General features: G+C 50.8%; 1 protein-coding gene across 7 annotated transcripts in view; it reads left to right on the top strand.

The window, feature by feature from the left end:
* Nucleotides 1–13,224, top strand: part of GREB1 (growth regulating estrogen receptor binding 1) — a 135,540-nt gene that overhangs the window by 50,160 nt on the left and 72,156 nt on the right. For 6 of the 7 annotated variants that reach the window (XM_004745806.3, XM_045084867.1, XM_045084868.1 and 3 more), the window contains exon 2: nucleotides 12,772–12,952. In XM_004745806.3, the coding sequence (XP_004745863.1) occupies nucleotides 12,796–12,952 (157 nt within the window). In that variant the 5' untranslated portion in view covers nucleotides 12,772–12,795. The remainder of the gene's footprint in view (nucleotides 1–12,771; nucleotides 12,953–13,224) is intronic. The other variant, XM_045084866.1, reaches the window with a different exon arrangement.

The following is a 13,224-nucleotide window of genomic DNA, read 5'->3' as shown; positions in this document are numbered from 1 at the left end:
ATTATAAAGACAGCATTGGTCTGTGCAAGGGAGAATGATGGCAAAACATTTGCTTTCAGGAAAGTGCAGGGGAATGTGGACGAGTCTCCTTATTTTTACTGTTTGCAGTCGTATCTAGAGGGGTTGGGAAGGATTAGTTCTGTACGAGGGGACAGGAAAGCCGCAGTGAGTATAATTATGAATGATATGCCAGAGAGCTCTACGACCTTTGTGGATCCTGCCGGGTTGTTTCTGAAGAGTTTTCCAGGAGTCTCACCTTCCCTGAAAATCGTCCTGGGCTCTGTTGGGAAGGTGTTCCTCCCCCATTCCGGTTCTCACCGCAGCGGGAGGGGACACACCCACTGCTTTGGATTTCCAGGGGAGAGAGCTTAGGGACCGAGGAAGTGCTCCAGCAGCGTGAGCAGATGTGAACAGCTGTCTTGGTTGTCGGGCAGCAGCGGGCAGGACAGCCTCCGTTAGAGAGCGGGAGGATTAGACAGAAGTCAGGCCCTCGCCCCGCTTTTCTTCCTTAAACAGCACCTGTGGAGTTTATGAGTTCCTCCAGGGAAAATCGGAGAAATCTACATTAGAATGCCGTTTCCTGTCCGGAGGACTGTCAAAGACTTTATAGGAGACCATTCTGTGTCTGAATGCCTTTATGGCCATATCATATATTCAGGGCGGACCATTCGACACCCCCATCCTTCACGAGGGACGGCCCCAGCGCACCTGTGGAAATGACAGAATGGGGCTGAGAACGTCAGCTGGAGAGGGCCAGGCTTCTTTTCTGTTGTTTTGGGATTTTTGTGTTTTTTTTTTTATTTTTTTATTTTTTTTTAACTTCAGACTCACCAGTAATGTCCCCAGGGTTGTGTGGTGGCTGAAGGAGTCTTAAGTTTTGCTTTAAGGTGCTTGGAGGAAAGGGATTTGTGGCAGCTCAGATTGGAGCTGGAGTTTAGGGACGTCCTGGTGTGACCCTGGGGTGGGGGCTGTGTCGCTGTGGCCGGCTGGGGCATGTCTCGTCCCTTCCCGTGAGGCCGCGGAAGGGCTGCAGGATACAAAGGGGGAGGCGGTCACCTGCAAGGACTCGGAGGCCAAGGCCGGCGTGTCCAAGGCCTACAGGTGGGCTGTGGTGTGATTCGGAATTGGAAGCAGGTGGCGGAGCGGAGAGGGGAGCCGGGCAGGCCGCTGCGGAAGGGCTTCCTCGCTCGAGGACTTGAACTCCAGAGCGGGGCTGCATTCGTCTCTGTCACAGTCACTGTCCAGTCAAGGGTGAGACACAGAGAAGTGGTGCCAGGCCAAGGGAGGCCGGCCAGAGTGAGGCTGGAGGGTCCTGGCACTGGGCTCACCAGGTTCCTGTTTTCCTCACGGAAGTCGGCCCGCCTCCCCCATCCTTCATCGTCCATGGGGGGCCGGTCTGGGGCCGCGGTATTTTACGGTGTTGTCCTGTAGACCTTCCCTAGGAAGCCTCCGTGACCTCTGAAGTACGCAGGTCTGTGCAGAGTCCTTTCCTGGTTGTCCGGGGCCGATTCTGAACACGTTGGCAGGAGGCGGCCCCAGCTGGCCCTTCGCCACCCTGCTGTCCCTGCTCCCCACCTCTGTCCAGAGCTGTGCCAGTGTCTGGAAGGACCTGCCTTCCCCAGTCAACGACGTCCCCCTGGGTGCATTGCTCCCTTTCTTTCCAGGATGCCCTTTCTTCTCTGCAGCAAACCAATGCTCATCCTTCCTGATTCAGCTTTTCTCCAAGAAGGCCCTCTGAGATTGACCTGAGATGGAAACTTCCACACTTTTCCATATCCCTTGAGCCACCTCCTGGCCTGCGTCCTCACTAAGGCAACCACCACCCTGTACTTTGTGCCAAGGCGTTTACCAGCTCTTCCTACACAAGTGTGTCTTCAGGGCAGGGACACGGCCTGGTTCACTCCTCCCTTAGCTCCAACTGGGAAGGAAGTTATTTCTGCCCTATGTCTCAGTTAAACTATTTAAGCGTTTCATTTTAAAACATTCATCTTAAACCATGATCCTGGAAGGGGAGAGTTCACTTTTTCCCAGAGGAGGCCTAGAATGGGCTAGAAGTCGTAGATTTGTGGCTTAAGACCGATCCAGCTGCCTCAGGCTGGGGCTGAGACCTAGGAGGCCTTCAGCTGGCTCTTCTCTTCGGGCCTGGCGTGGCTTGGGTGGAGGTCAGAGACCCCCCAAGGGCCTGGGATGATTAGCAGAGACAATGGCCATCTCTCTGCCAGATCTGCTCTCTGTAAGAAACTGCTCTGGACTGGGTTGCTGTCTCCAGCAGTTCAAACCCCCGAGGAGGTGGGAGACGCGCACGCACACTGTGTTCTAGGTGGGGAAAACCCCGGCTGAGTGGTTTTTCGTGCTCTCCCTGAGCACGCATTTGGCTTAAGTGGAAGAAGAGGCACAGACAGGGCCCGTGGAGCAGCAGTGTGTTCATGGGGAAAGCACAGAAGTGCACGTCTTGTACTTTGATGTTCAGAAGAGAGGGCTTCCTTCTGACGGCTCTTGGAATCGAGTACAGTGAGGTCAGTTCAGGTGATATCCCGGGGCAGGGGGGCAGGAGCCGGTAGGCTTTCTGGAACTGTGGCAGCAATGGCATCCCCCGGGGGGGCCCCCGGTTAAAATCTCAGGCACATTTCCTTGGTCCAGCTGGGGTATTAGTCCGGCAGGTACTGGTTTTCTCTCCCTTCCGCTCAGACTGGGGTCTCTCTCCATGTATGCATTTGTTTGTTGGTTTACAAATTGTGCACGTGGACCGCCGTATATCGTATATATTATTTACGTTCTAAAACCGATGCCCAAAGCTAATGGGAGTTATTCAATGAAATAGCTGTGAACAGAAGTGTTGACAGAATGCTTCCAGACAGGACCAAGCTCCGTTTTCATATGGTCCTCCTGTAACCTCCCACGGTCCTCCCCGTCCTCCCTTTTAGGAGGTATTTTCTGGAGGCCTGTGGCGTCCTGGGGAAATGAAGAGGTGACTAGAAGGGTTCCTGCTGTCAGGGAGCTCCAGGCTTTGAGAGGAAGGGGGACAGGAAACGTAGAAATCATGTCTCTACTTGGGTTAGCACGTTTCAGTTGGTGCCAAAAGTTTTATGATTTCTGCCGGAGTAGAAATTAAGTCTGGTTAGCATCTAGAAACTGGAATTCCGAGCAGTTAATTCCACGTTTAGAGAAGAAACTAGAGTTTATGAATCTCTGTGTGCCAGCCGCCCTCCGCATGTTAGTTTATTTGGCCCTTCCTACAACTCCAAAAGGATCTTAGCCTCATGTGATAAATGAGGGGAGGGTGCTTCAGAGAGGTTAGGTAACTTGTCCAAGGCCACACAGCTTGAAAAAGCCTGGTGATGAATTAAGCCCCTGGTGGTCTTATTCTAAAGGACAGCCTCTTTACCACCTAGCAGGCAGATCATTGATGCTTTGCAAGGTCCAACTTTGAAAAGTTGTTTGAAGTTGGTAAAGTCGAACTTGACCAAGAGGCTGATTATAACTGGAAGGGAGTTGTGAGGCCTCCTCTGAGGGCCCCGCTGGTTTCGATCGAACTGGACACCGTGACGAAGGACTGAAGAGCTTATTCTCAGCTCGTCGTGGGCCTCCGTCTCCCTGCAGAGGGGCTGAGCCTGTGTGTCCTGCACGTTTGGGAAAAGAGCTGGCTTGGACGAGCGTGCGGCAGGGGAGGTGGTGGCTTTATTTTTATGAGCAGAATGACGCATGTGCAGGTCCCAAGGGTACCCAGAGCTGGGTGTTATCTTGGGAAAGGCCTCCTAGCCCCTTCCGTGAACTCCGGAACTGTTGTCAGATTTGGGCTCTGGGTTTAGGCCGAGGTGCCCCATTCCTTAACTGATAAAAGCAAAGTGAAAAGTGCTCAGAAAGGAACTGGAGAGTAATTGTGGGCCCAGAGGTCAGCTGGACACAAGTCTTCAGATTCCCCAGCAAACGTCTGTGAGCCTTTTAGGATAAACGGATTCTTCTGCCTCTTGGGCAAAACTTTTAATCTTCTATTCAGAAAGAAAGAAAGAAAAGACAAAGTGGCTTTTCAAGGAGAGGCTGAGCTAGAATATTTTTCTTTGAAAGGGCTGGAGTCTGGGTTTCCTGCTTTAATCTCCAGGGAATGGCCAGTCGGGCTGACAGAGAGGCAGACACTGTCCAGGCCCCCGGCCCGCCGGCAGCTGGTTGTTTGCTTTGTGGGCTGCCTCTCGGAGGGGTGGTCAGGCTGCCCCCCTCCTGCCTCCTGCAGACCTGTCTTCAGGCAACATTCTTAGAATGCTCTCGGTCTGTTGTCTGGCTGGAAATGTGTCTTTTTAAATGGGGCTTTCCATTGACAGAGACTTTATTTTCTTAGCCTAGGACCCCCTCCCCTTTGGTAAAGGATCTTTCAGGAAGAGCCGAAGCTGACTTTTTTCTTTTTTCCTAAGCAAAAGTTTTAGCCTGGCTGGACACGTGAACATGACGAGCAAAACCCAGCAACTGAAAAAAAACTACTCCCTTTTCTGAAGTCACAGGCATCCTTAAAAGCCAAGATTCTGCTCCTTCGGGCCGTTATTGGGCTGTCTAAAATTGTGCAAAATGTAGGACTTTGGACAAGTCACTTAATCTCCTCCTGCCTCAGTTTACTAAAGTGAAATGAGAGCCGTGCTCTGTGGATTTTAGAGCCACGATGGGGAGAATCTAAAATGACAAATGGGAGGAAAGGGACCGCCCAGAGTGGTGACACGGATCTCTGCATTTGGATTTTAATGTGTTCTTGGGACTTGCCTTGCTAGAGGAAATAATAAAGATGTGAGGACAGCACATGCTTTAAATCCCAGAGTCTGTGTGGTCCTCGGCAAAATGAGGACAGTCCTTTTGTCCCAGAGGGTGCTCCCTGCGGGGTGGCGACGAGACTGGTACTGGTTTTTCTCTCCCTTCCGCTCAGACTGGGGTCTCTCTCCATGTATGCGTTTGTTTGTTGGTTTACAAATTGTGCACGTGGACCGCCGTATATCGTATATATTATTTACGTTCTAAAACCGATGCCCAAAGCTAATGGGAGTTATTCAATGAAATAGCTGTGAACAGAAGTGTTGATGTTTTCTTTTCCTGGGCTCCTCGTGGGTCTGATGCCGAGATCTGTAGGAACTATAACAGGGACCTACCAAGCTCGGTCACGTGGTTCTGTGAGTCTAGGTGGAACCTTCTGTGAGTAAGGGCGGGGGGTGATGGGCTCCCAGAGATGCCGATGGGTGTGCAAGCTTTGTCCCCCGGAGGCCGACTTCCTGGCTTTGTCCTTGAGAAGTTTAGAGGAATGCCTTAGCTTTCGGTGAAATTGGGCAATGTCTTGTCACTACTGGAACAGGTGCCGGAAGAGAACGGTAATCCAGGTTTGGAACCCTTAAGCGGGGCGTCTCAGGTGTTGAAACGGCTCCCTGTGGCCTTGCACAGAAGTTGCTCTTTGCAGGTGGCCTTTCTGTTCCAGAGCGGGTAGCTGCTGTGTGTCGTTAGACTCCCAACCTTTCTGAGCTTCAGTTTTGTCGTCTGTAAAATAGCGATACAGAAAGGATGGCAACAATGGCCAGATCGGATCATCGCGGGGATTAAATCTCCGTCCGCCGGCGGGGCCATTCTGCTGTGCTTCGGCATGTCTGTCTTTCATGTTTATACCTGCATTTTATTTACTTTTTAAACATAACCTTCAGTTTTTAATAAGCGTAATGATGAACACAGTCTAAAATAGTCATAATTAGAAGCTTTCAAATGAAAAATACCTATTTCTACTGCCAGTCGAGCTACCCAGGAGGCAACTTTTAACTTTTTAAGTTTTTTAATTCTTTCCTGGAATTTGCAACTTCATATGCAAATAACCTATGCTGCATTGTTAATTTCTAGATCATCTTTTCACTTGTACTGTGGCATAGGAGAATTTAGCTTTCTCCCGTCTCCTTCCCTGGTCCCCAAAACACACGCTTGCGCGCACACACCCAGACATACACGTGCACACTCCACTCCATTTCCCCATCCTTCCGAGGTAGTTCTAGCACAAATTAACTATAATTAACTTTAATTTCTAGTTCCTTACATCTTATTTTTCTGCAGCTACTAATTGTCTCTATTTTTTTGTTTACTTGAATTTTTAGGGACATACCAGTAATTCATCCCGATATTCTGATAGAATTGGTAATAAAACTCCTTTCAGCATGGTTCAACACATCAGATGATACAATCTGTTACGTTGTCTTCTTGGAGACATCCTTTTCTGAGCTGTTGTCCTTATCTTGTTTAGAACCCCTTTTTCTTTTTTTTTTTTAAATTTTTTTTTTTTAAAGATTTTATTTATTTATTTAACAGAGAGAGAGATCACAAGTAGGCAGAGAGGCAGGCAGAGAGAGGAGGAAGCAGGCTCCCTGCCGAGCAGAGAGCCCGATGCGGGACTCGATCCCAGGACCCTGAGATCATGACCTGAGCCGAAGGCAGCGGCTTAACCCACTGAGCCACCCAGGCGCCCTAGAACCCCTTTTTCTCCTTGTGCTGGATCCCCTGTCCTGGGTCTCGTGTTTTCAGATTTGTCAATATTTTCTGTTCCCCAGGAGCTTCTGCAGAAAGAAGAGTTGGGAGACGGTTTTGATTTTGTTTTGTTTTGTTTTTAGATCTTGAATTTCTGATAATGGTTTTATTCTACTCATACTTTGGATTATTATTTTAGTTGGGTATAGAATTCTAGGTAGCACATCACTTTCCCTCAGAATTTCCGAGAGCATCATTTCATTGTTTCCTGGAATCACTGTTGAGAAATCCAAAGTCCTTCTGATTAGTTTCATCTTGAGAACGTGCCTTTTTTTTTTTTCCTTTCTGGGTCTTTCTTCGGGATTCTCTCTTGATCCTTGGTGTTCTTATTTATTATGCCGGGCCCTTGGGTGTTTTTAAGTTCAGAAACTTAAGTCCTTTGGTCCTGGAAATTCTTTTGGATTATTTCTTTGGGAATATAATTCCCTCCTTTCTCCTTGTTCTCGTTTCCTGGAACTGTGATTGGAACATGGATCGATCGAATTTTCTTACCTTTCTTCTCCTTTGTGTCTTTATCTTCAACCCCACTTTTCACCACGTTGTCTGTAATTCTCCAGCCTTTTCTGGCTTCAGCCGTGGTTTGAGTTAGTTTGCTTCCTAGAGGATGCCTTAGTTCCTACTCTTTCAAAATCTGTCACCTCTTCTCCTGCATTGCATCTTCCAGATTGTGGGCACATTGTGTCTCCTGTTATTTTGTCTCCTCGCTCGTGTGTGTGTGTGTGTGTGTGTGCGCGCGCGTGCACACACGCGTGTGTACTGACGTAGTCCTCCGTGTCCTCCTAGGGCCCTTTGGGAGGGAATAGAGCGAATGCATGTGTTCCATCTGTCCCCTCTCCCCGGAGCCTCCTCTCTCTCCTTTGTCTCTGCTTGTGACCATCCCTGACCTTCCTGGAAGCGCCTGCCCCACACTTACTGAACTTCACCCAGCCGAGAGCCTGCTGCCCTAACGGAGTGCTTTGAAGGACACAGCTTGACCCACACGTGCTGCAGGAGGAGAATGGCTCGGGCTGGATGTCCCAGCCGTCGAGCGCTGACTGAGATCGCCAGCCTCGGTGACTCCATACTCACCTGGGATCAGTCTGCTTTGTCTGGTCAAGTTCGCATGTGCTTCTGGGGCCAGACGAGCCAGCGGAGGGGTGGTACTGACCTAGAGCTATATTTGAGGTTGATCTGGTGAAGTAGGCCCCTATCTGATGATCTCCTGTGGGGCTGCCCAGCCCTCCTGGGGCATTCCTAGGTACAGAGTTTTCTTTTTTTTTTCTTTTAATTTTAAGATTTTATTTATTTATTTATTTGTCAGAGTGAGAGAGAGAGAGAGGGAGAGAGCATACAAGCAGGCAGAGTGGCAGGCAGAGTCAGAGAGAGAAGCAGGCTCCCCGCTGAGCAAGGAACCCGATGTGGGGCTCGATCCTAGGACCCTGGGATCATGATGAGCTGAAGCAGCCGCTTAACAACTGAGCCACCCAGGGACCCTGGTGCTTCCATCTTAAAGGCACTCAGATATACAGAGGTCCCATTGAAACCGCATCCACTGGGCCCTCTGTTTTGATCCCAAACCCCTCTGTCTGCCTGACCTGCCCAGAACACCGCCTTTATCCCTGGAACCCCTAGCTGTGAAGCTTCCGGGGCTGTTACCTCCTCAAACAGTGTCTGGTTTTCACCCTCCGTTGTGATTTTACTCTAGCACAAGGCCAACCTATAAGCCATTTACTACCCCCAAAGACAATCTTCTCCTTTTTCTAGGGCATGTCTGTCTGTCTGTCCTCATGAGCTTTCATTCCTTTGTACTCTTCCCATCCCTTTCTTAAAAACGTTCTTCCAAAATGTTTCCCAGATACTCGTCTCTTCCTTTCTGGCCCACTTTGAGTTCCTGCGCCTTGGCCCAGGTTCTCTGTGGTTCCCCCAGCGCCCCCACATTGTAGCACTTTGTGTCACTTATCCTTTATGATCTGAAATTCTTCTCAGGTGAATATTCAGACTTGGCCAGACATAAATGATGGACGTGCGCTGACCGCCGGGTGCTCTGCTGGGCGCTTTCCTCAATCTCTGCCGCTTTCACTCTCCATCGTGACCAGTCCGCCCTGCAGGAGTGCCCGTGTGACGGATGAGAACACGGAGGCCCAGTGAGTCAGACACTTGGCTCAGGGTCACACAGGCTCTTTCTCCCGCAGCCGGGCTCTCGTGGGAGGGTTGTGGTTCCGGTTCTGGGGTTGAAGAGCGTGGGGCGCCGGCATGAGGGGCAGCGGCCCAGCCTTGGAAGGCGGGCCGTGCGGGGTTCTGCGTCAGGGTGTGCAGGAAACCCCCGCAGCTCGTCGGCCTGAATAGCTGTAGCGGGAGGCTAGCAGGGACCTGTGCGGGGGGTTGGGGGACTCCGAGCCGGGCAGCGGGGGACAGCAGCCCTGGGCCTTCCCAGGGGTGGCCTTCCTTCCACGAGGCTTCAGGGAGGACACTGAAGCCTCCAGGTTGGGCCCTGAGCGAGGCTCTCCTGTTCCCCATCTGACTGGGGCGAGGGCGGGATTCTCAGGCACCCAGAGCCCCAGCGCTGCCCTCCCCTCGCCCAGCCTCTACCCTGGCAGGTGGTTCTGCCTGTGGCCAGAGCTCCGTGTTTCCTTGTTAGGATTTCCGAGGCATCACTGAGTAGGGCGTGGGGCAGTTTTTCTCTGTATTTGCTTATAGATATTAAAGCCTCGATGTTTGCTTCGGGTTGTGCCATTTTCCGTCCTTTGAGTGTGCAGACTCTTCTGTGTCTTGGATCCTTTAGTGTTTCTCCTCTCCCTCCCCCGGGCTCCCTCTTGCCCGCCCTGCCCCTTCTCCTCTCCCCATCCCCCCCTTCTCTTTCTTTTCTTTGAACAAGAGTTTCTTCAGGTTACTTATCCTCTCCGAGACTTGAATGTGTCATCTTCAGAACGGCCTTCACAATGGCGCTCACATGACCCCCGAACGTGGTGGGCAGGGGAGCCCGCGCACAGCCTGGCACGCAGTAGCTGGACGATGAACGTTCGAGTTCTTTCTTCCTCTTACTGCTCCGTCCACCTTAGGCACTGTCTGCTCTAACTGGTGGAGCCCTCTGGGCTCAGGGTGCCCGTCAGCCGTCAGGGGAGCAGAACCGGACCTTGGGAAGGTAGGCTACGGATGCCTCGGTCATTTTCTCTCAGTTGTCGAGCATGATTCTGTAGCGACATCATGTAAAACGGGGTGGACCTCAAGCTCCTTTCTGTGGGCCCTAAGCTCTTCAGACAGAGATGGACAGAAACAGACATTTGTGCTGTTACTAACTTGTGGCAACTTTAAACAGACCACTCTGAACTGAGAGTAACGCAAGCATCCCCAGATGTGGCCAGTGACCCCTCATTTGTGCATCAAGGGGTCAAGGCTTTCTTGTGTCAGATCAAGGAAAAAGGCAGACACGAGGACCCTAGGGGCTCTTCTGACCTGGGTTGTTTGGGGGCTCCCGGCAGCTGACCTCTTTCTACAGCACCTTCTCTGTGTCAGGCTAATTCCGGAGGCTCATTTCCCCAGGCTGGAAGCAGGGGCTGGCTGAGGGGCCCCACGGCCAGGGATTATTGCTACAAGCAGGAAGTGTGTAATGGTTCTCATTTACTTGTAGTTGGAAGAGGAAAGGCTGGACCTTCCTGACAATAGAGGCAGAAAAACAACGTGACTACTCTGCCCATTTTATGCTCCGGAGGGAAACCAGAGCTCCCTCAGGGCACAGCAGCCCCGTCTTGAAATGGCTCTGCCACCCAGGCAAGGGAGCCTTTGCTCCCCGAGTCTGAAGTCAGAGCGCCGTGTGAGGAGGCGGCTGGCTTGTGATGCTGGGCTCATGGCCACTGTGACCGCGTGATCGCCGCAAGGAAGTGGGAGCTACTGCTGCCTGTGGTCACGCTGGCGCTGGCGTCTGCGGGAATTCTTTGCATCAGATGCTACTTTGGCTGTCAACAGTGGTAGATGAGTTGAGAAATACATCAGAATATAGAGGGCTCTTTTGCCTTTCTTCCCTAGAAGAGAGTTGATATGTCTCTTTTCTTTTTTAAAGATTTATTTATTTATTTTTTTATTTGTCAGAAAGAGAGCGAGCACAGGCAGACAGAGTGGAAGGCAGAGTCAGAGGGAGAAGCAGGCTCCCCGCGGAGCAAGGAGCCCGATGTGGGACTCGATCCCAGGACGCCGGGATCATGACCTGAGCCGAAGGCAGCTGCTTAACCAACTGAGCCACCCAGGCGTCCCGATATGTCTCTTTTCTTAACATCGGTAGGCGACTTGTGAAAATCCATCTGGTATCTATCAAAAAGAAACCCATGACATTTTAAAAGTCGAGTTTCTAAAGGCCACAGTCATGATTATAACCCAATAAGAATTAGAAATAAGTAAGACTGGGGCATCTGGACGGGCTCCGTCGGTTAAGTGTCTCACCCTCGATCTCAGCTCAGATCTTGATCTCAGGGTCGTGAGTTCGAGCCCCACTTTGGGGTCCACGCTGGGTGTGGAGCATACTTAAAAAAAAAAAAAAAAAAAAGGAAGGCTGATCTCCTGCCCCTCAGTCTTGACTATTTAGAAATTAAAAATCCATTCCTGAATAATTAGCCAATTAAGGAGAGAATCAAAAAGGAGGATTTCCATCTCAAAAGAAACGGAAAGGAGAGCACTTTATTCCAAGCCTGTGTGCCACGGCGGAAGAGGCGTCCAGAGGAAAATAAATAGCCTGAAATAGCTTTATTATTAAAGGAGTGGGAAATAAGAATGACAAGGAAGGAATCGTTTTAAGAAGTTTGGAAAAAGGACAATAGATTAAGCCAGTATGAGACAGAAACACAAAGCTAACTTTAAGGAAATAGAAAATAAACAGAAAACAGTAGGAAGGAATATAAATTTCTGTGCTGCTGCTTGGGGAGCGCCAAGCAGGGAAGTTCACCACGGACGACCCGAGGGACGTGTCTGAGCCGGGGTCGCACCTTCCGCTCAGCGGACTATGATGCGGCCGTGACCGTCATTGTAAAAGCATTTGTAAGAGGACTGGGTGAGATGTTCGTGTGCAGTGCAAAGTGCAGAATCAAAAATTTCATTTACAGAATGATCGTAACTGTGTGAATACAGTCTCCCGTTTCTCTCCTATCCCCAAGTTGTGAAGAAAATTAAGTCTGGAAAGAATGCATCATCCTAGCCCAGTGGGGATGAGGTGCTGGTGCTCGAGGACACAGAAGGACCTGGAAAACGTTGTGCTTATCTGGAAGAAGCCGGTCACCAAAAGACCATAGACCATAGGACTCCATTAATAGGAACTTTCCAGAGGACGCAAATCTACAAAGGCAGAGAGTAAATTAGCGGTTGCCAGTGGCGGGGGTGGGTTGGGAGATGCAGTGACAGCGTAAGGATACGAGGTTTCTTTTTGGGGTGATGGAGATGTTCTAGAATTGATTGCGTGAGGGTCGCACGACACTGAGTACACTAAAACCCACTGAATTGTGTACTTTACCTGGCTAAATGGTCTGGGATGTGAAGGGTATCTTAAACTGCTAGCAAAGACATCACGGTGGTTATCTTGGGGGATGAGCACATCCGTGCTTTTTCCTTTTGTTTGTTCGCCGTCTTCTGTAATTTCTAGATTTCCACATTTTCCAGATGTAACTCCACATTACTTGGACAATGGAAATGGTAATAACCTTCCAAAACACTTTAGGGGAAGAATGTTAACAATTGGTCTTTTAGCAAAAAAGGCAGGGATGGGCAATCTGTGAGCCCACCTTCTGAGAAGGCGTGGGGTGGGGGGGTCTGGTCAGCCTGCAGTCTGGAGCCTCGCTGTCACGGGCGCATCGTGGCATTGCCGGCCGCTGTCGCACGCGTCAAGTGGCACGGGGCTGTTCTTCTGGGAGTCACAGAAAATAAACCATCATTTGAGCTCTCTTGAGGGCAGGATCCCATCTCAGGGAAAAACGGGGTGGGTGGAGGGGAAGATGGGGCGGGCGGGGGGAGGGCGGTGGGGGGAGGGGTCTGTGAAACCAGGGATGACCGGTTTCTAGGGAAAAATGCGAAGAGGTGTCAGACTCTGCTATCGGAGTGCTAAATTAGAGATAGCTGTTACTTATATAACTTCCTGTAATTGCCAGGCAGGGGCTGTCGCCGACAGCCGCCCTCTGCTTGGATCCAGAGCCCTTCCCTCCTGGCGACCGGCTCACTTCTGCCTTTGGGCTCCGGGCGCAGGGTCAGCCTTTCCAACTGACGCTGAAATGTCATTTTAAACAGCAGCCTCTGCCGCCCTTTCTGAAGATGGGAAACTCTTACGCCGGACAGCTGAAGACGACGCGGTTCGAAGAGGTCTTACACAATTCCATCGAGGCGTCCCTGCGGTCCAGCAGCCTGGTGCCCCGGCCCGTCTTCTCCCAGCTCTATCTGGAAGCCGAGCAGCAGCTCTCTGCCCTGGAAGGTAGGAGATGCGCCGGGGTGGGTCCTGCGTCCATGCAGCTCCTGTTAGAACAGAACTGGAAACTCCTTCTCCCCTCTGTGTGGAAAACATTGGGTCTAGCAGAAAAGAATTATTAGAAAAGGAAAGATGCACTTACATTTTTCCTGGGCTAAGACTGAGCTTCAGCCAAAAGGATGCAAAGAATGTGGTTATTCATTGGCTCACGGGGGAAGGAAGAGGGCTGTGTTGGGACTGTCGTGCCTGGGTTGTTTCTGATGCTTTTGATAGAAGGT

This window comes from Mustela putorius, unplaced genomic scaffold, assembly GCF_011764305.1.
Source record: "Mustela putorius furo isolate JIRA1106 unplaced genomic scaffold, ASM1176430v1.1 tig00000813_pilon_pilon_pilon, whole genome shotgun sequence".
NCBI classification, from domain to species: Eukaryota; Metazoa; Chordata; class Mammalia; order Carnivora; family Mustelidae; genus Mustela; species Mustela putorius.
Note: the sequence above shows the minus strand (reverse complement) of the source record. Positions and strands in the feature narration are given on the sequence as shown.